General features: G+C 51.2%; 3 protein-coding genes across 11 annotated transcripts in view; 1 reads left to right on the forward strand and 2 right to left on the reverse strand.

Moving 5' to 3' along the window:
• SRRD (SRR1 domain containing) overlaps window positions 1–12226 on the forward strand; it is a 29988-nt gene extending 17762 nt beyond the window's left edge. The window contains exon 6 of the mRNA XM_064578585.1: window positions 11372–12226. Coding sequence (XP_064434655.1) covers window positions 11372–11383 — 12 coding nt within the window. The 3' untranslated portion in view covers window positions 11384–12226. The remainder of the gene's footprint in view (window positions 1–11371) is intronic.
• On the reverse strand, window positions 60–12429 carry TFIP11 (tuftelin interacting protein 11). The gene is made up of 12 exons (XM_045887420.3): window positions 12221–12429; window positions 10172–10325; window positions 9681–9837; window positions 8080–8207; window positions 6811–6963; window positions 4634–5161; window positions 4428–4534; window positions 3633–3801; window positions 3047–3290; window positions 2431–2573; window positions 1768–1933; window positions 60–489 (listed from the first exon to the last, which is right to left on the reverse strand). Exons 1-12 carry the CDS (start codon window positions 12427–12429, stop codon window positions 134–136), a joined length of 2514 nt encoding a protein of 837 aa, XP_045743376.2. The 3' UTR covers window positions 60–133.
• A 9016-nt stretch (window positions 12430–21445) lies between these two features.
• Window positions 21446–26829, reverse strand: part of TPST2 (tyrosylprotein sulfotransferase 2) — a 48166-nt gene continuing 42782 nt past the window's right edge. For 3 of the 9 annotated variants that reach the window (XM_054510469.2, XM_064578581.1, XM_054510468.2), the window contains 2 exons: window positions 26609–26659; window positions 21446–21935 (listed from right to left, as the gene is read on the reverse strand). In XM_054510469.2, coding sequence (XP_054366444.1) covers window positions 21720–21935; window positions 26609–26659 — 267 coding nt within the window. In that variant the 3' untranslated portion in view covers window positions 21446–21719. Of the gene's footprint in view, window positions 21936–23792; window positions 23842–24755; window positions 24874–26608; window positions 26660–26829 lie in introns of all 9 variants that reach the window. The other 6 variants (XR_010407442.1, XR_010407441.1, XM_045887418.3 and 3 more) reach the window with 4 other exon arrangements.

Here is a 26829-nt window from a genome sequence, read left to right on the forward strand (position 1 = left end):
TTCATGTCCTTTCTTGGCGACCTGACCGGGAATATCTCCGGGGTGGAGAGTAACTACTCTTTCTAAGGCAGTTTAAAATACCATTTATTCATGAGCATGTCCCCTCTCTGGTGCAAGGTCCAGCCTGCCCCCTCTACTTGGCCATGTCAATCAGGCTCTGCAGGGAGGTGGGCACCCACGTCTTCTCGCCCTGGACGAACACCACTCCCCGGTCGATGTAGATGACGATGCGGCCAAAGGTGTAGAGCTGCTTCCCTTCGTGTCGCTTCCCGATGACCGGCATGAACACGATGTTGTGCTCCTCAGCCTTGGTCTCAATGAGGTCCTTAAAGTTCATGGGCACGGAGCTGGCAGCCACGCCGATGCCCCTCTGGGCCATGTTCTCAGCCTCCCGTCGCTCCTGCATGGCCTCGTACTGGAAGTCCTTCCTCCGCTCCGTGTGCGTGAGGTAGGCTATGTTCTCCCGCGCTCCGGGCTGCATGTAGGCACCTGGGAGAGCCAGAAGGGCGGGGGGTGAGGAGAGGGGTTCCAACCGCACAGAAACGCACACGGATTTGGCCAACCCCACTTGTGACTCAGCGAGGGGCAGCTGGGCCTCAGACACAAAGCACGAAGGCAGATGGCAAGTAGCTTCGGCAAGTTCAGACCACTCCTGCTTTCGTACAAAAATTAGTCTGGAGGTTTCTGGCTAATGGTAGTAACCAGAGAAATGATTCACAGGAATTACTACAAGAGACTGATCCTTCCAGGACTGGAAACCTTGACAACACACGGCCTAGCCTAGTTCTATTTTTAGCTTCTCCAATAGAGGCCCCAGCCCTGGAAGATATTAGAATGCATTTGGGGAGCTCAGATAGATGCTGAAGGACAATACAGGGCCACAAGTGTCCAGTGCTGAGGGAAAGAGATGGGAACAGCTCTAGGAGGCGGCGTGGGGCCGGGGCAGCCGAGGGAGAGTTTCTAGAGAGTATGAAAATGGGGATGGCCCACTGAGGGACCCGGATGAGAGAGAGCGGAGAAGTCTATCTGCCTCGTTCAACAGAATATATACTCTCTGAACTCTCTCTTCATGTAATAGGCTCAAAGGACTAAAGGTTCAGGAAACAGAAATTACAGTCCCACCTGCCATTCTCGCTGTGTGACCTTGAACTAGCTCTCGGCCTTGTGGAGCTTCTCTGTGAAGCAGGGCTGGCCTGGGTACCACAGTGGCCTTTGTGTTGCGATGCAAGCACACTGACCCAGGCAGTGACTCACCTGGTCAGAAGCTGGGGATGGGTATTACGGGGACAGTCACCTGCCTACTTCTGAGACAACAAAGACACCACTTGCAAAGCGGTCTCCAGACTGGCTCACTTCACCCCTCTAGGTTTTTAAGAACATCTAGAAGTAGGCACTATGACTGTTTCACAAGTAAATAAAATAGGCCAGGCGAGGAGAGGCAACTGCTAGGGGTCAGGCTGTACCCCGGCTCTGTGTGGGAGCTGTTCCACTCACACAGCGCACTGAGCTCCTCACAGGTGTGCCAACGAGCCTGGAAGGGGGCCCTAGAGGCAGGCTCCCCCCTAGTGTGAATCCGGCTACACTCAGACTCAGGGCCCTATGCCCCTCCCAGTGCCAGCAGAGCTGGGCAGGGGGTCTGGTGGGGCAGAGTCGTGTTGGAGCGGACAGCCCACAGGCACCCGGAAACTCTTGCTTCTGTGTCATTTACGTGTTCAGAAATGCGGCGCTCAGGACCAGGACATCCAAAGAGGCAGAATCCCTACTCACCAACGTTGGAGGACACTGCCCTGTTCATGATGTCAAGTGCTTCGTTAAATTTGTCCTTGACAGATGGGTGTGCCAGCACTTGGTCTGAGAACATGGACTTCCAACCCAGGTACCACTTGGTGATCTCCTCATAATTCGGGCTGTTACTGAGCCAAGAGCATAGCACCTGCCAAAAAGAAATCGGAAACTTGCATCCACAATGGGGGCGAATGGGAGCAAAACTTCCCAAGGGGCCGTTTGTTTTGTTTTGATCGTGGTCCTATAAGCTGGTCACACTCATAGGGGTTTACAGGGGCCGAACAGAAGCATTCAGAATGTAGAATTTGGAGTCAGCTTGGCAGCTACGCACTCCTGAATGTAAACTCCCTGAACCTCGGCCTCTAAACAACAGGGCTACGACAGTTCCCCCCACCCCCACCCTAAAGGTGTGGTGTGAGGAGTGGGGGGAACGCGCAAGAGCTGCTTAGCATCTGGCACATGGCGTATGTTCACAAGTGGTGGTTGCTGGGATTACTGCTCAGTTTTGTTCTGGGTGATAGCACAACCTGACAACTGTCCAGGGATCAAGCTCCTACAGTCAGACAGACGTGGGCAGAAAATTAAGTGTAATCCTCCCTGCCTCCATCCCACCCCGCCCCCCAAAGTTAGCAAAGGAGGGTGTACCTGAAGCCACTTAGGGAAGAAGTGTTTCTCGAGCAGCCCCACCAGGCTGGACACCGAGATCATTCCTTCCCAGTCGATGACCCAGTAAAAAGCATCCATGTGCTGCTGGTGGGGGTTAATGACCAACTCCCCGAGACACATCCCTGCAAAAGCAGCCCAGGCTTTAAGGCAAAGTCACAGAAGCACAGAGCAAAATCCTCACTGGACAACACTGGCCTAAAAATCTGCTTTTATCCATCAATTTTAAGCTCTTGACATGGCAATTCTTAAAAACCTTTTCTTCTATAACCCAGAAATAACTAACATGTACTTAAAATCAAATACCACAAAAATCTCAGAACACCAGTGCCTCGCATGTTACCAGAAGCCCAAACCAGACCAATGAGGAACCAGGAGGGGCTGCAGAGTCTGAGGCTGCCGACGCCATCAGAACCCCGGGTACATTCATGTTCCACCTCTGAGCGCAAACGGCACTCCTGGGGCGAGCAATACCGCGTCTTCGGCTTTCTCGTGGAGCTCCAAGCCCGCATTTCAAGGAGCACGGATCCTTACCGCTGGCCAGAGAAACCAGCGCACCAAAGCTGATGGACCTAATGCCCTTTCCCCATTTCCTCACCCAGCTTGGGTACTATGTTCTTGACCATGAACGCTTCCCAGGAGCCCGGGGTGAACACGTCTTTCCAGGGCTGCAGGATGAGCTTGGCGGACGAGTCGCTGGGGTGCCACTTCTGCAGGGCGCTGGACAGCTTGCTGCGGATGGGGGAGTAGAGGGGCTCCAGGCGCGCTTGCATGAGGGGCAGCCACGGGTGGACCCAGGAGTGGATAGGCACAGTGTCTGTCAGCGGGTTCCAGTTTTCCACCTGCAGAAGGCGTGGGACAAAGCAGCAGTTCCAGGTGCACCGTGTGGCCAAAGGCACGAAGGCCCAGAGGCCTCTGCACAACCAAACTAATATCCCCGGGCAACTGCACGGAATCTCCGAAATAGCACAGATTCTGTTTGCATTAGAAAAACCAAGAAAATGAATTCCCTACTTAAATAGGGAGGCTCTGGGGGGAAGGTGCCGACAAAAGGGCTGGAGTTACCCATAGGATGGTAACCGTGTCAGCAGATTCTGTTCATTCCAGGCCTTCTGACGGTACTGAGAGTGGAGAAGGGCCCCTGGTTACTGCTGCCGGCTGTCCCCCACGACTCAGGGCCCTACCTCCTTCTGCAGCTTGGGGAAGATAAGCTGGTCCAGGATGTTATCTAAGATCCACACGGGAATAATGTGCACCCAGCTGTCCAAAAAGTCCACCATCGGGTCACAGTTCCTTGGCTGCCACTGGGTGACGATATTTCGAACGAAAGGCATCCAGACTTCCCATATCAGCCTGTGGGAGAGAGGCAGAGGGCAGGCTAACTGCACAGATAGGTTTCAAAGCAGACTGAGTACACCACCACCAGCTTTCCGGAATAAGAAAGAAAAAGGCGTGGAAACGCAAACACAGCAAATCACCGGGCCAGTCCCCACACCGGCCAGACCTGCACCTGCCTCATCCCTGCTCGCCCAGCTGCCTGCTCATCCGCAGGGCCTGGGGCCCCCTGCCAGGACCCGCCTGCCCGGGAGGGTTGCTGTGGGGTCACAAGGGTCCCCTCTCCAGGGATGGCCTGCCTTCCCGCTGGAGCTCTGTGCGCAGCTGATGACTCACCTCAAGGGCCACAGCTCAAATGGCACCTCCTGTCAGAGACCTCTGCTGCCAACTACTCCCGCCACCCCAAACAGGGGCGTGTCCTTTCTGTCCTCCATCCCTGGCCTTGTCTGTCTGCTTCTCTCCCCTCCCCCTGCCCTTTCCCCTCGCTGCAGACAGGCTCTCTGCCTTACTCCCAGGGCAAGCCTGGCGCCCAGCCTGTGCGTGACACTGACGGGTGCAGGGTGGGTGAGTGAACGGAAAGCCCCAGAGCAGGGCCGGTCCCCGCCCTCCCCAGCAGCATCTTCCTCCCGGTCCCCGCGCAGTACCTGTGAAAGGCATCTGCCGACAGGTCCTGCCCACCGTGGGATAAGAGCTGGTCGTTCTCCAGGAGGCTCTTCCACTTGGAGATGACCTCAGTGCCGTACGCGCAGTCCTGTGGAGAGACACGGCCGTGACGCAGCCGCCCTGCCCGCGCAGCCTCACCCCTGCACCCCGGGCAGGAGCGGAGGGGCTCCTCTCGCCAGCCACTCACCTTCAGCGGGTCCCACTCCCTGAAGTACTCCTTCATGAGCGGGTAGACAATGGCCACGGCGAGGTCCACGCGGTCGGACATCCTGTACTCCTCGTAGTACTTGTCTTGCAGGGTCTCGAAGACGCGGGCGCACTCGTCCAGGGTGAGGGGGTCGCTGCAGCCGGGCTGCAGGCGCCGCTCGCACTCCTCCACCATCTCCAGGACCTTGCTGAGGTTCGCGATGACCCGCTCCTCATGCTCCAGGACCTCCGACATCTTGTCCAGCTCGTGCGACAGGTTGACCACCATGTCCCGCTCGTACTGCAGCTGCCGGTCGCTCTGGATGATCTCCTGCTCCGTGAGGTCGATGAGCAGCTGCAGGTTGTGCTCCAGCTCGGGCAGCGCGAAGCCCAGCGCCTTGGCCTCTTTGCCGGGCTGGGGCGGCTGCTGGGCCTGCGGCGGCAGCCCGTCGTCGGGGACGCTGTGCTTGTGGCTGATCTGGCTGTAGCTGTAGTAGACCTTCTGCTCCCGGCCCGTCATGTCGATGACCTGGGAGCGCGTGGGGGCAGCGGGTCAGCGCGCGCCTCCGAGGGGGGTGGGGGGGACCGCCGGACGCAGCCGGCACGTGCAGACTGGTCCCTCGGAGCACAGACTACTTAGCTGAGAAGAAAACCGAGTTCTACGGCCAAGGAGCGGCTGCACTGACCGAAGCCGGCACTAAGACGGCATAAGCGGTCAGACTGTCACATTGTGGCATAAAAAATGTATATTCAGGCAAAGAAAAAAGATCTAGAAGGACGTGCATCAAGGTGTTAAAACTAGTCATCTATGGGAAAGGAAGGAAAAGAGTATTTTTGCCTCTGTGTTTCCTAATTCCCTAAATGGTACCACACACTGCTCTGTAATTATTTGTTTTTTGATTTAAAAACAAAATGAAACACAAGAAAACAGTGACTGGACAAGGACACCTTAGGAAATGAGCATTTCAAGAAAACGGAGGAAACTGGAATATACAGCGTACTGAGACACAGCCATCCATCCGCACGGGAAGTAAGCATGTCGCCCAAGGCCACGTGCGTTAGAATCAGCTGGACAAAGACAAACACGGAACTTCTCAGGCCCTGCCTGCATCTCCTAACTCCAAATCTCTGGCTAGGACCTGCGCAGCTTCATGGCTTATCGGTCCTCCCCGCCAGGAATCTGATGCACAAAACACACACACAAAACACACACACTCCCACGCCAAACTGCAACAGACAACTGTCACTGTGGTTCTCTGGCTACTCGGGGGAGTGGCAGAAAACCCAGGACTATATGCACGTAAGGGCGGTTGAAAATTTAATCAACTCTTAAAACGGGAAACACTCCATGCTGGTATGCCCTGAGGACACTCTCCTGCACTCCTAGTCACAGGCTGAGTTAGTGCACCCTTTCCCAGTATTCAAAAGCCTTAAAAAGCTTCCAATTTTCAATCTGCTGATTGTACTTCTAAGAATCTATCCTTAGAAAATGTCTGAAACAAAGACAAGGCTTCACATACACACTAGCCAGCCCCAAACCAAACCTGAAAACAGCTAAAGGTCTAGCCACACAAGTAGGACCAAATATTCTAGTACTTCATTCTCTGGAATTACACACTCACTAAAAACCATCTTCACACTGCGTTTTTTTTGTTTTGTTTTGTTTTTGTTTTGTTTTTTTTAAAAGATTTTATTTATTTATTTGAGAGAGAGAGAATGAGAGACAGAGAGCACGAGAGGGAAGAGGATCAGAGGGAGAAGCAGACCCCCCACTGAGCAGGGAGCCCAATGCGGGACTCGATCCCGGGACTCCAGGATCATGACCTGAGCTGAAGGCAGTCGCTTAACCAACTGAGCCACCCAGGCGCCCCACACTGCGTTTTTAATCATGGAAATGTTAAGTTCACGGTCTGTCGCTTCGGGAAGAAGGGGCCGCTGTCTCACGCACCACGGGTGTGCCATGAGGAGCGCCCGGCCCTCGGACTGCGACAGCTCTCCCTGGACATGCAAGTGCAGGGAATGGGAGCACGCTACTGCCCAGTAAAAAAAACACAGAGAAAAACCGAGACAGAAGACCCGACATGACCCGAAGGAATGTTCAGTGATTGACCTGACTTGGGTGTGCATTACTTGGGTTTCCCAGGGTCCATCCCAGACCAGAACCAAGGGCCCCCTTACCTTGACCTGAGAAAGCTCCTTCTGCGGGGCAGCAAGCTTCTTGCTAATCCTGCCCTTGGCCTTCAACTCTTCTACTGTCTTATATGAGTATTTGGGCTTCTTCTTGCTTCCACTGGGGTCTTTCCTCCACTGGCTCAGCTCCTTCTGAAACTCCTGAAGCAGAGGGAGGTGGTCAGTGAAACAAGAAAGGCTGCTTTTTACAGCAAGTGGGGTCACGGAGCCCATTCACAGAACTTCACTAGGTGTGGTCTTAGATTTACAGCAGGTTCTGTGCTAAGCAGTGTGCCTGTGTGATACTGAAACCATCTCCTGAGATCCCCCCAACACCCAGCCCCTCTTAGAAATGAGAAGGTTCCAAAAGCAGGTACTCCAGACTGGAAAGAGAATCACCCAGACAAAGGCCACCCTTACGGAGCATCTACTATGGGCGGGCACTACGCTAGTTCTAAATTCACCTCCTGCAAAACTTAGAAAACGATACAAAGTATTTTTTTAAGTACACAAAACCTTGGTTTTGATTTAAAATGAAGGTAGATAAGCAGGGCCCTGAGTCTTAAGGCAAAGAAACCTTTTGTAATCAGGGTTTGCAAAACTTCTGTAGGAAGATCTGCAGCAGAGAAGGAAACTCGGTCTGAGGGCAGTAGGAGTCCAGCCCACAGAAGTGGGTTCTGTGCTTGTCCTTCTGTTTTCCTCACACTGGGTTAAAACTCGTACTCTTTTTTGCCTTAAAAAAAATCTGGACTTCTACTTCAGGCAGATCTGAAGATCAAGCACTGCTGGACCCACATTTATAGCAAGAGCCGCCCGGAGCCGCCCAGAAACCACCCGATCGGCCAGCCCAGGCCTCGCCTGTTCGCCTCAGGCCCGGCGCTCGTCGCCGCCTCCCACCTGGCTCACCCACTCCCATCTGCCGCGTGCCTGCTCCCTGCGGCCCCAGGGCCCGACTCCCAGCGGTCATCGCTACACGATCAGACACCTGCTGCCTCGGCAGAAGGACAGGCTCGGTGACAAGTACAGTGACAACGTGTGTCTCTGCAGCCTCCTGCTTTCCCTCGTAAATGCAAAGGGGGAGAGAGCATCTCGGTCAGGAGAGCCTGCGCGACACCAAGCCGCTCCTCGCGGTACAGCCCGACGCCAGCACGGCGCCCGCCCGACGCACAGCTGCGCCACAGACACCGGGGGACCGACGGGACGAGTGAGCGAACGCACGAACTAACCACGGTCAGAAACGGCAGGCACCACCCGCCGGGATTCCCGGCTTCCACTTACCTCTTCGGCTTCTTCTTCGGAGTCAACCACGGGGAAGTCTTGCAGGGACTGAGTGGTCCGCTCTGAGCCATAAGCTCCCACGGCACCTTTTCCCTTTCTCTGCTTGGCTTCGATGGGGTTAATGATACCTGGCACATTTCAGCAAAAGATAAACGACTTCAGATCACAGTGATTCCTGTATCTGGACAAGCCATCAGTGGAACCACCCTTCCTTAGTCCTGACACAGAGTAACACAACCCAGGAAGGAAGGCTCTTCTCTGCCCCTGGAACACTGTTCAGGTTCCGTGGCATTTGAAATCGCTAAGCATTTATGGGGCCACACAACAGGTTGCTGACATTAGGTTATTTATGTTCTAAATACAGATCTTCACTTCCACTTGGATTCTCTTTTCGGTATACTGGGAGAAAAGAGAACTACTCACATATAATGGGAACTCTGATGTACTAAATTCTACACTTGATTTGGAGGAAGGTTCTGATAAGGCGAGTGAATTAGTCAGACTATCGACAGCATGAAGGGAGGTGAAGCGGCAGTTCAGTGAGAGACCCCCTCCATTTCGCTTGATAGCTCCTGTCTCCCGCTTGCTCTGCGGCACGCGTAAGCCTCAGAAATAACTGTCTTCTTCTAAGGGTTTAGAGACAGGACTACAGCATTTCAGCAAAAACCGCCCACCCGCCCCTTCAGCTAGTTCTGTCGCAGTCTCGAATTAGGACAGTCCCCTCATTCTCATTCTGGGTCACCGGAATGAGGAGGCTCTTGGACCTTCCCTATACCTAACGTGTTCAACACATACCTGGGCATGACCCGAACAACTACTTAGGGGGTGGAATCTGGATTATCGACACTGCTCTGTTTCCAGCCACGTTGGTGACAGCTCACGGGAAACAGGTGAAGGAGAGAGACAGCAAGGTTCTGCAGGAAGAACCCAAGTGCTCGGTCGGGGTGGCTTTGGTATCAAGGAGCCAGGGACGTGTTAGCGGAGCTGTGCGGACGGGGCCTGGGGACGGGAGACCAGGCTGCTGAGCACCAGTGGAGGCCCCGAAGCGGGATTTGCTTAGCCAGGTCTCCAGTCTCTAGGGTTGAGAAAGCCCCACACACCGTTTCACTGCTATTCCCGAAGGACAAATAACTGAGCAGGAACAGCCGGCTCCTGTACCTCCAGGGCCCAGGAAAACTCATGGACAGGGACGCCTGCCAGGACAGAAGATGACAGGGAGCAGTGGAGGCCACGAGCACCGTCCTTGCAGCTAAGACCCATTCCTACCAGGCAAAATCGGAAATCTTAGGTAAGATTATCTTATTTGTAAATACTGGCAACAAGCTCATTTGTTAAACACTGGATAAGCCCAGAAGAAGCCTATCAGTTTGCAGCCTGTTTGAGCCTTCTTCTACAAAGCCTAAGCCTCTTTCTCCTGCAGCACAAGTGTTTTGTTGGAGTGTGAGAAAGCAGACAGCTGAGGGGCACAACTGTCTGGCGCTGGCAGAGCAGGCTGCGGAGTTCAAGTACTCTGAAAAGAGAAAAAGCAAGGCACTCCCCAGACAGCTCCTCTTTCTTCCATCTCGCCGCCCTCCCCCGACTGCAGGGCGCTGGCGCCCTACCTTGTGCATTTTTCCCGAGGCCCCTGCCAGGGACGTAGCCCATCTTCTGAAGAAGCTTCTGTCCAATGCCTTTTGTGTGTCTTTCCCAGCTGCCAAAATCCATGAAAGACTTGGTTCCTCCTGCAAAGCCTTTCTGGCTGGGTTTAAAATTGCCACCCTGAGCAGAAAAAAACCCAAAGTTCAGTTGATGGAGAAAGATAAAGAAGAAAAACCCTAAAAAAGCAAGCTTGGATGCCGGGAAAAGGGCCTGGCAGTCAGAGCATCATGAAAAGCATCATACGAACCAAAAATAGACCTGTACTGTGTCTTAGGAAAGCAAAGAGACCGTACTGCCCCCTTCGCACCTCCAAGGAACCCGCCACCACGAGGAGAAACCCACACAACCGGCCTCTGTTGAGCCCCACCCCCCTCCACGACCTGTAGGAGATGCTTCGGCTGCATGACCTCCCAAGGACATTACAAAGGTCACAAGCCTAAGATGAAGACGCTACCGTCTTTAACTTCTTGGGTCCGAAATCCTTAGGAAAGTCATCCTGCTTAACAGGCTTCTCTTCATCTTCTGAATCTTCCAGCTCGGCCCCCTCTGCTGCCCCTTTCTTGAGGCCTGCACTGATGAAGTTGACTGGCGCGGAGTAGTCGCGGGCCCTGCGAGCAAACACATAGCCCCCAGGGGTCTGTAAGGAACCTTCTGCAGCATCCCTTGTGGAAACTCTTCTGGCCTGAGAACCCCTAAGACAGGACCTCCAGGGATCCATTTTAAAAGAGCAACACCTTCACTTATACCAAAAGGGCCCCAGATCTAGCTTCCTGTAATCATGGGAACATTGTTGTCTGCTGTGTTCAAGTCAACTGTATGGTTAAAGAGTTACCCTGTCAGTGCAAGGCTAATAAAAATTGCAAAATAAGATCTTAAACAGTGCATCGATTATGTCTCAATAAAAGTGAAAGGAAAAAATGCAAAATATGATGTGGTAACGCAACTTTCTTTTACATGTTTCAAAATTAACTTACTTTAAAAAGCATGTGTTTTGGACCCTATTTCAAGTAAAAAACCAAGCAAGAAAGAAGTTCTGATAGAGAAAAATCATCAAACACAATAAAAGAAATGGTATGAATGGAAAGAACAATTATATTGGCCAAATTCTTAAAATATCGGCCAAATTCTTAGAAAAACTTCAGTCCGTTACCTTTATTTGTATATGAAAACAAAGTAAAATACCTAGGAAATTAACTCCGGGAGATGGAAAGTAGTGATGCTGAGCACGACTGTCCCACGAACAGCACTTACAATGTCATCAACCTTGGTTCTCTTTATACAATGACCAACCTGTCTTTAAACATCCCCACGAGCAGTAAGAGAACTCAGAGGATTGTTACCTAAAAAATGCAATGTAACTTAGGGGCTAAGAGCCCAAACTCAGGAGTCAGGCCCAGATTCTCACAGCTTGGCTGTGTGCTTTTGGCCTCAGTTTCTTAATCTGTAAAATGGGGGATGATAATAATGGTACTTTTCTCACAAGGTAAAGGATACCAAGCACGTAAAGAGTGCAGAACAAGTAAGGGGCCAACAAATGTTGGCTGTTATTATCTTATGGTTACATAATTCTTGACCTCTGATCCTTTTATCATCTTTTAGGTTTCCTTGCCAGATGAGAAGGGGTTCAGCTGATCTCCATACTCTTTCTCCCCAGGCTCCTTGGTGAAAAAGACACAGTCTCCACAGGCTGGAGCCTGTAGGCCACAAAAGGGACAGGAAGACAAACCCAAACTCGCTACACGCTCTGGTCAAGTGAGCTGTGGCCAGTGCACACACGACCTCACGCTGAGGAGGAGGACTGCTGGCCTGAATCCTCATCTCCCTGCCACCACCCCTGCAGGGACCCTGTCTTGGCCTCACAGAGCTCCCTCTTCTGCTGGAGGTCCGTGCTGACTCTGCACACCAAAAGGTCTTCTCCAAACGTAACCACTGCCCACATCATCTGCCCTCTTACTACAGACCCACGGGCCTCTTCTCAAACTATGCTCCCTCTCCCTCTCTCCACTCCAGCCTACAAAACCTTCTGTGGACACCCGTTGCCTCCCCTCAAGAGCTTCTGCATACTTGTGCCTCTCCAACCACCCTTGTTACCTTCTGCTGTCATATAAGCTTCAGGGGCGCTTCTCTAGAGAAATCTTCCCTCACCATCCAGAACAGGTCAAACTCTCTCCCTCAGGTCCCAAATCAGTTACAAACTTCCACTGTGGGAATTGCCAATGAATGCCTGTCTCCATGCTCTGTGTCTGGGCTCCCAGAAGGCAAGGAATGGGAGCATAAGACCTAATACATATAACTGCTTGTTAAACACCAACGGATGGTTAAATCAGCAAAAGAGGCAGCACTCCAGCCCAAGAGCAAGCTGGGCTTCCCTAGCTGATGTTGTAGGTACGGGACTCAGTAAGGCCAGGAGCTAAGTGTATTTAGTGGGGTATCTGCCCAAACCCCTCTCCATCTTCCCCACTTCCCTAAAGCAAGGCGGAAGCAGCCCCATGCCGCCCAGTACCGTTTGCCTCCAAAGCTGGGCCTCTCTTCGTCTGAGTCTCTCTCCGCCCACACTCCATAGGTGGCCTCTTCCTTGGTCTGCCAGTGGCGCTGCCGGTTAGGGTTAAATTCATTCTGGAGATCCCAGTCGGTGATCTCAAAGTTCTCCCGCTCATCGTCCTCATCATCCATGTGGCCTTCCCCATCCCGGTACAAGTGGGACAGTGACATGGCCAGCCACTAAAGAAAGGAATAAAAAAGGCGCACACAGTCTGTGGTAAGTCCTGGGGGAAGCAGCAGCAGGCTTCCCTGAGTCCCTGTCCTTGCTCCCTTCGAAATTCCTCCAAATTCAAAGTCTGTTAAAATCAGTTACACTTCAATAAAGCAGACATTAAAAACATATTTTAGCGAACAAACACTGTTTAAACAGGTAGGACAAAAGACTGGTCCCAACAATATGTGATTCTTAAGCATCTATTTCTCTGTCTTAGTCAATGCCATAAAACATCACACACACTCACATGTATATAAACCACATAAAAATAACTACGTATGTTATTCTATTATTGCCTCAAAAACGGCGTGGGCATTATCCTGGATCCCAGATTTTGTTGTTGTTTGTGTTGTATCTGGACCCTTGGCGGTCCCAGGAGTGACTGTTTTTAGAACATGCTTTCTGAAATATATTACTTGGTGAGACTCTAAGATTTAAAGTTTTCCTACTAAAACATGAATCTCTTCTGAAGGCAGTAGGAATTATAAACACTACCTTAACAGACATCCACGTATTGCCATAGAGAATTCAGCTCCTGGTAGCTGGGTGATGACATTCAGCTGTCTCTTACGGTAGATTAACTATACCACCACCCTCTAAGAATGCCTGTGAGCCAGATTAAATGAGATGGTGCTTAAAAAACACCTAGCTCAGGGGCGCTTGGGTGGCTCAGGTGGTTAAGCGTCTGCCTTCGACTTGCGTCATGATCTCAGGGTCCTGGGACGAAACCCCGCATGGGCTCCCTGCTCGGTGGGGAGTCTGCTTCTCCCTCTCCCTCTTCCTCCCCCCACTCATGTTCTCTTTCTCACAAATAAAATCTTGTAAAAAAAGAAAAGTAAAAACCACTTAGAATAAAAACGCTCAAGGAACAATAGCTGTTACTGTAGCCCCAAGATTAGGTTCATCATCATTACTATTACTGGATTACGGAAGGAACCTAACAAAGTACTGCTGAAATCACAGCCTGAGTTCAAATGCCAGCTCTACCAGGCACTCAGTGAGTGCTCCAGTATTACATACACACGAAGTGCCAAGCACGGTGCACTACACGACACCACTTGCAATTCGTGACGGCGACTGGGATTCTTACCTACCAGTTGCTTGCCGCAATCAGCCTTCAGGGACAGGGAGTTCACTACCTCTGGTCGCTTCTGTCACAAAGTTCTCCCTACTTATTCCACTCACTGGCACACTGGTAGGGTGCAGCTGGTCCCAGCCTCACCCAAGAGTGAAAAGGAGGGAGATGTTCTCAGAGGAGGTAGGGAGTCAATAATACCGCGGCCTCCTTGGACACCGTAATAACCGGAGGGTTGCTAGGAGTTACAGAGCCTTCGGCACAGAGCAGTACGAAGTACTTGCCAGACGCTTCGGGCTGATGAGCTGATGTAAGCATCAAGTCACTTCTAGGTGGTGGGTACTGTTAGCGTTCCCACGCTCCAGATAAGAAAAACGAGGCTCAGGAAAGTCGGACAACTTACCCCAGGTTCTACGCGGCAGAGCTCGAAAGCAGGGGGGCTTGAAGCCAGGCTTCGCGGAGGGGCTCGGTGGGTCCCTCTCACTCACTCCTACTGGCGGGGACCCCCACCCCCACCCCGTCTCTTCCCGCACCCCGGCCCCACTCACCTCCCCCGGGTCCCGCAGACCAAATACAACTACCGGCTCCGGGTGAGCAGCTCACCGCTCCGGCGGCCGGAACCCGGATGCGTCTAGGATGGCGCGCCGGAAATGACGTATCGGTAGCGGAACCGGCGCGCTGGTTACCACGGCAGCAGCGGAAGGCTAGAGCGCCTTCGGCTCTAGAGGGGCGGGGCTAAGAGGAGAGAAAGGAGGCGGGGATTTTCAGGGCTTCTAATGGCTGGAGGCGTATTTCCTGGCCGCCTCGGCTTCCCCTCCGCGCCGTCTAGGTGTGGACGACGCCGAGCCACCTTGGCCTGCGTGGACTCCTTTGCCAGCCTGAGATTCAAAATCTGTAAAATGGGGATATAGGACTAGCTCACTGGGTAGTCGTGAGGAATAGCGTGAGGCAATAGTGGGGCCGGGACCTAGCCTGAAAGCGGGAATAATGAAGGTCAAGACTGCCTCCTGTATCTTTGGGGTCCTTTAGTATAAGCACCGTCAGGGGCACAGAGCAGTTGCCTTCTGCGGGAGCTTGAGAGAGTGCAGGAATGAATGGGCAAGCTCTAGAGATCCCAGGTATTCCCTCCAGGAAATCTTTCCCTTCTCTTCTTTTCCAGCCAGTTGGCTAATACATTCATTCATTTACTGATCTAATAGAAGCGTACCCAGTGCCTACCCTGTGCTAGGCTCAAGGGATGCAATGAAGGAAAGAGGCACCAAGCCCTCCCAGGAAATCCCTGGCTGCCTCTGGACTCTGTAAGCACACAGGCTCTGGAGTTCCCATGTCCGCTCTGCCACTTACAGACGGGCCTTGGGCAAGCCACTACATCTCTGGAAGCCTCGGTTTCCTCTTTTGCAAAATGGTTGAGGATCGGTGAGATCAAATATGTAAGCCGTTTCAACTGTACCTGCCACACCGTAGGTGCTTAGGAAGGGTTAGCTGTTAATTTTTGCTTACGTTCTCTCTCACTCTCTCCTCCATATGATGAAAAGATTCAAGAGGCAATTGTTAGAATTGCCCTGGACTTCTGGTCAAAGATCTGGATCTAACTTCCTGTTGTTATTAATGAATCAAGAACCTACAGGAAGCCAATTAACTGCCGTCTTCGTGAGACAGGCACTGTGACTTCATGGTCTCTGTATCCCCACTGACTTGTAGTGTCATCATGACTGACACACAGTATGTACTCAGGAAAGAAATTAGAAAGTGAGGTTTCATACAAGAGAAGGCCGGGGGGAGAGAGTCTAACAGACTAAAAGCTTCACCAGGGAGCAGAGTGAGGAAAAACAAGAAGATGAGATAAGCCATTTCGAGTCTGGGCCTGGAAATGTATATGCATCTGTTTATAGGCCAAAGCCAAAGATAGAAGTAAGCTTGGCTTCTCTGTAGCTATCTCTCTAGCTTTACAGCCGACTTGGTGAAGCTGCAGTTACTCTGATCACTCTGATCACCAGGGACTGAGGCTCGTGGGTTTGCTTCACCAAATGAACCCTGCCATGTGGCTTCTGGAGAGGGGGCCTTTGTGGATTGTGGTGGGGTCACTAAGAGTACAAGCTCTGATCACATGATCAGGGTGTGCATGCCCAACAATGGGGACAAGTGGACGTCATGTGATACGATGTGATAGGATGCCCTGAGATCATAGCATCACTCCTGTGCTGTTTCTGTCAAAGATGCATAACTGGAATGGAATCATGAGGATACGTACCTAAGACAAACCCAAATAAAGAGAAGTTCTACCAAACAACTGGCCTGTGATCTTCAAAAGTGCCCAAGTCATGAAAATCAAAGATAGACCCTGAAAGTGCTCCAGACTGAAGGAGTCTAAGGAGATGTGACAGCTAAATGCAGCACATGATTCTGAACTAGAACTTTCTGCTATAAAGGAAGTTATGGGGACAACTGGCAAAATTTAAACGTGGTCTGAGGTTTCCATGGTGGTGATGTGTCGATGTTAATCTTCTGATTCCGCTGGATGTCCTGTGGTTACACTGGAAAATGTCTTTGTTTGCTGGAAATACTACATTTGGGGGGTGATAGGACATCAAGTAGGCAACTTAGCCTCAAGTTATTAAGGGAAAAAAAAGGTTCTCTCTGTACTTAGAATTTTTTTTCCAAGATTTTATTTATTAGAGAGAGAGAGAGAGAGAGAGAGAGCATGAGTGGGGGGAGGGGCAGAGGGAGGAAAAGCCGACTTCCTGCTGAGCACAGAGCCTGACGCAGGACTCGATTCCAGGACCCCAGGATCATAACCTGAGCCAAAGGCAGACCCTTGACCGACTGAACCACCCGGGCACCTCTAGGAAAAAAAAAATTTTTTTTAATGAAGTTACTGGAGTAAAACTTCAGGGATCCAGATCACTTTGCTCCTTCCTCGATGTGGGACGGGGGTAGGTAGCTTCACCTCACTGCACCTGTTTCCCCATCTGCAAAATGGGGATAATGACAGTAGTGCTCTAAAAGGGTTGTTTTCAGGACCAAAAAAAAGAGGGGTGGCTCAGGAATGCATCTAAAGCTGCTGGCCATAGGAAGACTAATAAGAGCTTAGTAAATGGTTAGCGCTGTTTTCATTTGAAAGACCCAACCTCACACCTCTGCATGGGAGGCCTCTCCGCCTCAAAGATCAGTGGTTTCTCAGGATTTCTGGGTTCAAATGCCCGGTCTCCAGAAAAGCAAGAGAGGCAACCAGAGATGTAGATGCCTGACTTCATACCCGTACATCACGGTCTCCCACCACTGCCCAGAAAAAAACCCTTGCTTTGGGACTTGGGGACATCCAGGCCCGTGTCTAGATTCCCAATGAGGTGCTCAGACATGTAGCTGTCCCAGAAGGGTTGCCAGGCAACAAGGCTCCTTAGCAGGAGCCTGACAGCGCCATGGACACTTGTCAGATGAAGCGGTGGAGGAGGTCAGGCCACAAGGGGCAGGCACAGGCTACTCAGCGAGTGTAAGGACAGAGCCAGGCCTGAAACCTAGGTGCTCAGACGTCTGGACGGGTGCTTCCTCTGCTGCACCACGCCTGGGGCACCCACACCATTTCTGCCAACTTACCTGAGCTACTACGTAGAGAGTGAGGCCTGTCTGTCCGGGGTCGCAGAGACAAACCCTCTGCACACATCAGCAAACCTCCCGGGTAGTTTCTGTTACCCGAGTCCCCGGTCCTCATCACCCGCTTCCACAGCCCCATTTCCATACTGCCTTCGAAAGATTTGGGGGGAAAAAATCCTTCCTTGGTTACAACTTTAAATAGGTTGGTACCATAGAAACAATCCGCCAGTGGCATTTCAAGGCTGATATATTTAAAGTCTAGCACAAGTACCTTTTCTAGGACGGTGACATTATACAGTTGCACATGGCTTATTCTTAGTTCGAATTTTGTCACAAAAATATAGAGCGTGTCCTGAACTGGGGAGGATTGGAAATCCAGATGAGCTGAGATTAGCTAATCTGGTTTCCCTTGAAATGTTTCATACAGATGGTTGATACCTTACTTATCTTTCAAGAGTTTGTGCAGACTCTACCCTGGCACGCAAGGATCCACAGGCCTGGGTGTCATCTGTCGGGCAAGGGCCCTCACAAGCGCGCAGAGGAGGGGAGGAACCACAGCCTTCATCAGTCATTCATCGCTCATGCATTCACTGGTTCCTTCACTCATTCACAAATAACTGGAGCTCCTCGGCATTACCTACTGCAATGTAACAAGTACCTTCCAAACTTCGCGGCTTGGGACAACAGTGAGCATGATCGCGCACAGTTTCTGTGGGCAGGAATTCAAGAGTGACTTAGCTGCTGACTCACATGCTGCTCCGGACCCGGGATCTCGCTTGGGGTTGCAGTCAAGAGGTCAGCTGGGACCGCAGTTACCTGCAGGCTTGACCAAGGCTGGCTGATCCGCTTCCTAGGCGATTCGCTCACACAACTGGCAGGCGGAGCTGGCTGTCAGCAGGAGGCCTCAGGAACTTGCCACGTGAACCTTTACCTACGGCTGCTGAGTGTCCTCATGACATGTGACTGGACTCCCCGAGCGCGAGTGACTAAGAGAGCAGCAAGGCAGGGGCGCCTGGGCCGCTCAGTCAGTTGAGCATCCGACTCTTGGTTTCAGCTCAGGCCATGATCTCAGGGTCCTGGGGTCGAGCCCGGTGTCAGGCTCCTTGCTGGGCGGGGAGTCAGCTTCAGATTCTCTCTCCCTCGCCCTCTGCCCCTACCCAGCTCACGCTCTCAATCAGTCTCTCTCTCAAAAAAAAAGAGGAACGAGGCTGAAGCCACAAAAGGAAGTCACACCCTCCATGTCCCTAATATCCTATCGCTGCACAGCCAGCCCTCCTGGGAGTTGCTAGATTTAGCAAGCAAAAATACAGGTTTCCCAGTTAAACTTGAATTTCACATAAACAACAGATAAGTTTTTCGTATGTCCCATGAAATACTGTAAAAGACTGAAAAATTACTGTTTTATCTGAAGTTCAAATTTAACCATGAGTCCTGTATCAACCCGAAACCCTATCCCTGTTCAGTGGAAAGGGACAGCGTACAAAAGGGGTGTGAGCCCCTGGAGGTGAGGAGCACTGGGGCTGCTTGGTCGCTTGCTTTCCCAGCCTGTGACCAGTGGTAAATGGGGAGCAATGAGGAATAATGGTTCTTGCACTCACACAGTGTCCGGTCCAGTAAGACCAACTTGAATCCAGTAAGACTAACTTGGATCAGTAAGACCAACTTGAATCAAATCACCAGGTACATTAATGCAAAACCTTGACCATGAGTCAGTACTTCAAAGGGAAGTTACCGGGGCTTGGGACCGGGATGGTGTTCTCAGCAGAAGCACCATTTCTGTTTCTTAGATTAAGCTTTTGTATGTGACTTTGTGTGTCCTGGGAGGGGGGGCGGATATGGAAGGGTCTGCCACTGAAAGGGGATGAAACTCTTGAACACACACACACACACACACACACACACACACCTATGCACAAAATGGTGAAAATGGAACCAGGCCTGTGGTCTGTAGGCTAGTTAACAGCACTGCGTTATGGTCAATTTCCTGGTTTTGATACGACACTGCAGTTGGTACAAGATGTCAGTGTTGGGGGAAGCCACGTGAAGGATCCACAGGACCCCGTGTTGTACCTTTGCAACTTCATAGGAGTCTGTAATTATTTTAAAATAACGAGGCAACTCAACAGCCCGTTGAAAATACCAGCTGTTACCATGGAAAAAAGGTCAGATCAGAATAATCCACACTTGTGAACGGGCTTAAGTTGGTGGAGGGCACTTGGTCAGGGGCCAGCCCTAGTGGGTGGGTCAAGGGCTTTCACCCAAAGGAATGGGATTCTCTGTTAATAGTCCTGAAAAGTGTTCCTTGAGAAGAGAGAATGAGGATGGGGTAAAAGATGTCTTCTTGGTTCTTGACCCAGATTTGGGGCTTCAGGAGGCCTGGAGTAGCTCCATCAGTGGGAAGAACTGTTCCTGCTCCCAAGGCAGAGTCTGGGGAAACCAAAAAGCCTGGGTTTCTTGATGACCAAGCCTTTTGGGGGTCTGGAATCACCGTGCTTTAAACAGTAAAGAGATGTCTTTAGTCTGCACCCCGTTGAAGAAAGGGAACGTTTGGCTAACGTTGCATTTCCCAGAGAGAAATCGCATAATCTGATGAATTCCTATGTTATTTGATGACCCTGCGGGGGAGGCGGATAAACTGGTTTTGATGATGACCGTGCTGGGTTGTCCCAAGACGGCCACAACTGCCTCTCTCCCCCACCTGCACTTCTGCATTGTGCCCTTGCCTCTGCGCCTCCAAGAGGACGAATTTCTCTATTCTCTTGAACATGGCGGGGGGGCCCCTAGGACTAGGACAAACTCAGTGGCGGTGCCACTGGGCCAGGCTTATCCCTTAACTGACTGGCTCTTCCGGTGCTTCCGGCCTCTGGCAACGCCTGCTCTGGGAGAAGCCAGCCCCCATGGAAAAAGTCTGGCTGTCCTGAGGCCGCCATGCTGTCAGGCTCGCCACGTGGACGAGGCCATGCGACAGAGAAGCCCAGGAAAGCCTCTTGATGCTCCAGCCACCTGGGCCCAGCACCAGATGTGGGAATGAAGAAGCCTTCGGAAGACAGGAGTCCCAGCCACCCTCTGACTGTGAGAACCACCCAGCTCCCTCCGGCTGACTTCCAGAATGGAGAGATTTAACAATACACTGTGGTAAGTCACTAAGCATGGGGCTGGCCGGTTCTACAGCAACAGACGAGTGGAACGCTGAATAAGGCTGGGTGTGCTCTGCTCCCCGCTGAGCGGTGACCATGAGCTTCCCGTGTTCAGAGCTCCATCAACTCCCCCCACCGCAGTTCCCAGACCGGGAGAGACCAGAGCTGTCTCGCACTGCAGGCTCATTGCACACCAGGCCCCACTGCCTAGGTCAACCATCAGCCCCTCCCAATAAACCCCTGAAGTTTTACCTTTCCCATTTTACAGATGAAGAAATGAAGCCCCAAGCCACACAGCCAGTAAGTTCTTAGGCCTGACTCCAAAAATCTATGCTCCAAACCATTGGGAGTCACTGCCTCCCCAAAGCCTGCAAAGCAAGGGAGGGTGGATAAAACACTTTAACCCTTAAAGACGAGAAACTGCTCTGGGCCCAGCTGGCCCCTCAGCATCTGGGGGCCGTGCAGCATTTTGGGGCCCAGCAGGCTGGGACTGTTCACATCCTGTATGTGCCAAAGAAAACACTGGCCCTTGACCAGCTCTTGAGATGATCTCTAAGCCTTTGAGATATCCTGTCTAATAAAAGTGTCTTTGCATACCAGGGACCCTGGGCCACACCAGGCCTGATGGTCTATGCTAACAATGTGATTTATGATGGGGCCTGGGATCAGGCCGGATCACTTGACCTCTGCAGGGGCTGGAGACGGAGTACTTGAGGTCAGTCATATGAGTGCCCCATGCCTACGACTGATGCCCAATAAAAACGCCACACACCAAGGCTCAGGTAAGCTTTCCTGGTGGCAATACTTGTCACCTGTCGTGGCTGGTAGAATTAAGCGTGCCCGTAAGCCTCCACTGGGTGAGGATCCCTGGACGCTCACTCCTGATCTCCCTGTACCTGATCTCTGCACCTTTTTTCTTTGCAGATTTTAATCTGCATCTTGTCATGGTAATAAACTGTGACTGTGAGTCCAGCAGTTTGTCTGGGAGTCCCTCTAGCAAACCGCCCATCCCAAGGACAGCCTCAGGGGACCCGACACAGGAGCTCAGGGTGCCCTGCTGAGCACCTGAAATGGGAACCTTGTTCGCCTGTCATCAATCCACCTGAAAAAATCCAATATGGAGGAAAAAAAAAAAAATCTGTTCATTCTGTAAAGTCAGGCACAGACAAATGAGTCCCTGTTCACTTTATTCCAATAACTTTTTTTCCTCTGAATCTGAGTAGAACTAAGGAAGAATCAAAGAAAACCTCATATATTAAATTCTTAAATAGATTCTTTGAATTGAAAAGTAAGGGTCAATAGGAGAGGCACAGGTGTGGGCCTTGTCCCCGCAAACAAAGCCACCAAGGCAGACCTGCAAATTAAGAAAAATGGCAAATCCATTTCTTTAAAAAAAAGTTCTTGAGGGGAAAGATTAAAAAATACCTAAGTTTCAAAAGCCGGACTACTGCCACACCCTTGGCTCTCCACCCCAGGGGCGTCCAAAGCTGGAGAGTCTCCAGGTTAAGTTTTCAGTGATGAAGCTTTTGCAAACATATGCAAATACATTCCTCGTTAGCAGTCCTGTTTTGGCGATTAATAGCAAGCAATATGCTTGGATTAGAGGTCCGATTTCCACTCGAATGCCAAGTGTCTTCTCTCGGCAACAATCTGCAGAGATCTGAACAGGGAGAAAACTGTGTTAGGCCCAGAGGCAGACAGACCCTTCATATTCCTCTGTGTGATATAGGAACGGATGGTCTTCATGCATATTCACAAAAGCAGGTGAGGTGTTGTCAGCAGACCCCAGATGGCCAGAGAGAATTTAAATTTAAAACTGTTCTCACCTGCATCCCAACCTGCATCTGCCTGACCTCAAAGACAGACTCTACTTATGAAGAGAGAGTAGTGATGATTATGTCATAAATGCCAATGGATTTTTGGAGGCGAGGGAAGGATCGGCCTTTGTTTCAGGCCAACTGTTTACCAGGGACGAGCTCAAGCACCCTGTGTATGGTATCTCATTTAAACAGTACAGCGAGGGCGCCTGGGTGGCTCAGTTGGTTAAGCGACTGCCTTTGGCTCAGGTCATGATCCTGGAGTCCCGGGATCGAGTCCCGCATCGGGCTCCCTGCTCGGCAGGGAGTCTGCTTCTCTCTCTGACCCTCCCCCCTCTCATGCTCTCTCTCTCTCATTCTCTCAAATAAATAAATAAAATCTTTTAAAAAAAAAAAACAGTACAGCGAGGAATATATCAGGCTTTTGTCAGCAGGAAGGTGCAAAATTCTACTAAAGAATCTGCAGAACGAGAACGAGGGGAAGATGTCAGGGAGAATCATGGAGACAGGAGCCCTTCCACAGGAGGTTTCTTGCCTCTGGAATGCAGCAGAACTCTGGGATTGGGATCTCAGCACCACCCAAGATGGGATCCCTGATAATGACAAGGGCCTGAGGCTGGGGCAAAGTAGATTAAAAAGAAAAAAAAAAAAAAAGATACTAGAAAATATGCTGATTATTTAAAAATAAGATCAGGAGACTAAAAATAGAGTCCAGGCTGGAAGCTTCTTCATAGTCTAGAGCAAAACGGAGAACACCCATGTGAGTCGCTTTTGACCTCTTGTGGGGTCACCCGAGTGACAGAGGAAGTTCACATCTGGGGCCTTAACTCCAGCGCCCACATGCATAGCGAGGATGCCAGGCTTCCTGGATTCCCACGTGCCCCCCTGGGCCAGCTCACTTCATCTCCCGGCCACCCAAGCAGGCTGACCCGGCTGAGTCCCCCTTCTCCGGATGTCACAAACGGAGGCGGGGAGAGGTCCAATCTGAAGTGGGTTCCTAAACCTTTGACTTCCCAAGGTCAGAACGTGTTCCCCTACCCTCGCACAAGATACGGGTGGATAGAACTGCACTTTGAATTGTTCCTCAAAAGCAAACTCTGGAAGAAGATGCCTGGGGGGAGGAGGATGCTGCCACTTGGTGGCTATGTGATCTTGGGCAAGTCAGGGCCCCCTTTGGGTTCTAGCTTCCTTCTCTGTGTCAGCGGCCATCCCAGGGATCCTCAGCGTTAAAGGAGTAACCCAGGAGTAGCACTTGGTCCAAAACCCTGGGGTTATTCTTAGACCAGACCTGCTTGGAGCTTTTCTTAGAACATTAATTGCTTTGGGCCAACTCCATGCTGTTTATAGAAGCAGGATAAACAGACAACATTCTGTGCCAAAATATTCTAGAATCCCACCCCTTACCTCCATCACATGGGTCCCTGGGGCCCCCTTCCCAAAGTCAGACAAATCTTCTGGTTGGTTCTGCAATGATCCCTGCCCCTACCTGATCCAGAGCTAGGAGGCTAAGCTGTAATTCTATAAATAGCTCCCCCAGCTTGTCGCCATGGAAACCCCCCCTTGGGGCTGGGTCAGCCCACCTTGGTGGACACTCCCCCCCAGAGAGGCTCTGGAAGGGCAAGCTTTTCAGGAGAGTAGCTCCTGGGCTCAGAAGGCATTGGAGGGAGGTGGGGGGAGAGAAGGGAAGCCTGCAGGCCTACCTGGAAATCATGAGCTTCCTAAGTGGGAGGAGGTGCTGTTCTGGTTCACCTGGAGGAAGACAACACACAGAGGAAGGGGTCACAGCCAGGTTGGGGTGCCAGGATCCCACTGCCCTGAGATTGAGCCTCAAGCACCACTGGGGAAGGCACATACTCGCTCATGGGGTATTTACTGCACACCTACTACAGGCCAGGTGCTGGGGATGCTGTGAACATGACTGACTTGGTCCTATTCTGCAGCTTATGTGGCAGCGGGCAGAGCCTTTACAAACACATACGCAAGATAATGTCCCCTACACCTCCGGGCAATACAGTGGGCTCATATGAGTGACTTTGGAGCTACTTCAGAGAGGGTGGTCAGGAAAGGCTACTATTAGGGGTTGACATTTAAGCTGTAGCATAATGAAAAATAAACATATGCTCTTTGTCCCAAGTTCCTGGCACTGAGCTCCTAAAACCCTAGAATCTCCGAGTGATAACAAGCAGTTCTTGTATACTAACGAGATGACAGTGTCTGCCTTCAGGATGGGCACTGGTGGCTTAGAAAGACCAAGGCATGACTCTGGGGAGGGGAGAGGAGCTGGAGAGTAAGTTAATACCAGTGATTTAATCAACTGTACCTACTTCATGAACGCTCCACAGAAACCCCTAAATGACAGCTTCAGAAAGCTTCCAGATTGGTGAGCACATGGAGGTGCAGGAGGGTAGGTAGTGTGCCCAAAGAGGGCCTAGAAGTTCCACACCCCTTACCCCGTACCTTGCCCTGTGTACCTCTTCCAAGGCCATTCCTGGGTCGTACCCTTTATAATAAACCACTAATCTAGGAAGTAAAGCGCTTTCCTGAGTCCTGTGAGTTGTTCTAGCAAATTCTTAAATGTTAGTTGGCTGGGCAGAAATGTGGGTAGCCGGGGAACCCATGGTGGCTGGCATCTGAAGCGGGGGGCAGTCTTCTGGGACCAAGACCTTATCCTGTGGGGTCTGACACGAACTCTGGGCGTCACTGCGCAACCTGAAATCCAGTTGGTGTTTGGAGAATCAGGAACTGGTTGCTGGTGTTGGAAAACATCCCATAAGCTGAGATCTAAAAAATGCAAATGGGGCAAGGCACACAAAGGCCTGGCTGGAAAAGCATTCCTGGCAAAAGGAACAGCAAAGACCTGGAATGGGGCGGGGGGGAGGGGAAGGGGGTGTGTTTGGTGCCTCGCGAATGAGGATTCTTTTTCTTCATTCGCTGCAATTCTAATGTGTGAGCTGCTTTGTTCTGCTTACTATTTTTCCATCTCTTGGGTTTCAAGGTGATCATTCTAGATGGCTACAGAGTACCCCGTGGAATGCATGTGCCATCATGTATGTAACTATTGCCGTAGACTGTTTTCCAATTTTTGCGATACCCTGAAGGAAGTCAGGTGCCCCTTGGAGGACTGGGAGGAAGAGGAGGGTGGAAAGCGGGGGCCCAATGCAGTTGGCAGGGCAGCTCTCCGGAGCATGGCAGTGTTCGTGATGACAGGGCATATGCCATTCCTCCACAGTTTGCCCCTAACAGAGCAAGAAACAGTCCCAGGCCAGCCAGACATCTTGAATATGCCATACACCGCAAGAGAATGTAAATTGCTCTGACTCTTCTGTACAACAGTTTAGCCTTCTAGGTCAAGAGTCTCAAAAAGAACCGGACCCTTCTGCCCACTGATGCCTCCCCATAGCAATGTCTTCTAAGGGAAGGGTTCAAGAGTCCCCCACCCCACCCCAGATAAGAGAGGCAAGATCAAGATGAAGCGCACAGGCCATCATTCGCGACACTGCAGAAACTGGACATGATCTTAGGGCAACAATAGCTCATAATGCATTCCAGAGAATACTATGGCACCATCCCAAATGGCAACAGTGAAACCCAAAAGATGGGAAAACACGAAGAACGCAAACCCAAGCAGCTCATTCGATGGAAATGGAAGGAGTGCCAAGTGCCTATTCAGGGGGGCAAAAAAGGATACTCTGCAAAAATGAAAGGCATTCTGGGTGGTGACTAATTCCCCTCACCCCCACTTCTGTGTGTAGCTCTTGTTACATCATCTTTTCAGTTAAAACAGGCAATAAATTAATGCTGACTAATCCTGGCAATATTTTTTTCACAGCGGCAAGAGGATGGGCTGGGTCTCCGACTCCCAGAAAGGGAGCGTGGAGCCCTCCGCAAGGAACTAAGATGGGTGCACAAGCCATGGACCCCAGACAATTAGCATTCATGAATTTGATTATTAAACTGGAGATTGGCACCCCTTCTCTGGCACCCCTATCATGTCAGTGAAGGGGGCAGTTCTTCTTGACATGACGCACGGACCGCACCCCACAGACATACCCAGGATGTGTGGGAGGCACAGCCAGGGAGATGGGTGTGGGGATGCAGGGGCATTTGTATGTCTACACTCGCGGGGATACCCACACCCATGTGACCCTTATGGTTCTCGTTTTTTGGTTGCCTGATGAAAATTCCAGGCTGGGTTGTGTTTGGGGACTGCCACTTTATATAAAACTGAATTTAAGGCTAGAGACAGGGAGTTTGACAGAAAGCCCCCACTGATCCCTCCAACTGCTCTCAAGCCAGGAGACAAGGCGATGGAAGGGGCACGGGCAGAAGGGCTGCTCTTTGGCCCCAGCTGGATCAGACACTTGGAGGGCCCCTGGCCTGACCTACCCTCCCCCAACCCAATTTTCTGACGAGGAAATGATCAGCCAGATTAGAGAAGCGAAGTGTCTAAGGGCATCTGCAAGCTAGTGGGACAGTCCAATAAACAGATTTCAGAATTCCCCTTGGGGTTTCTAACCTGAAAATATCCTTTCAGATTGGCTGGTGTTTTATAGTCTCCTTTCAAGACCTAGGAAAGAGAAACAAAGCATCTCTATTATGGAAATGATCAAAAAGTAAAATTCATCCTGTTACCTCTACTTTCCCATCTACCCATTTACCACCGACCTATTCATCCATCAACCCACCCACCCATCTACCTACTCTCCCATCCACCCATCCAACCATCCATCCACCTAC

This window comes from Mirounga angustirostris, unplaced genomic scaffold, assembly GCF_029215605.1.
Source record: "Mirounga angustirostris isolate CCGP_5_RB_7025 unplaced genomic scaffold, mMirAng1.0.hap1 SCAF_14, whole genome shotgun sequence".
Lineage (NCBI taxonomy): Eukaryota > Metazoa > Chordata > Mammalia > Carnivora > Phocidae > Mirounga > Mirounga angustirostris.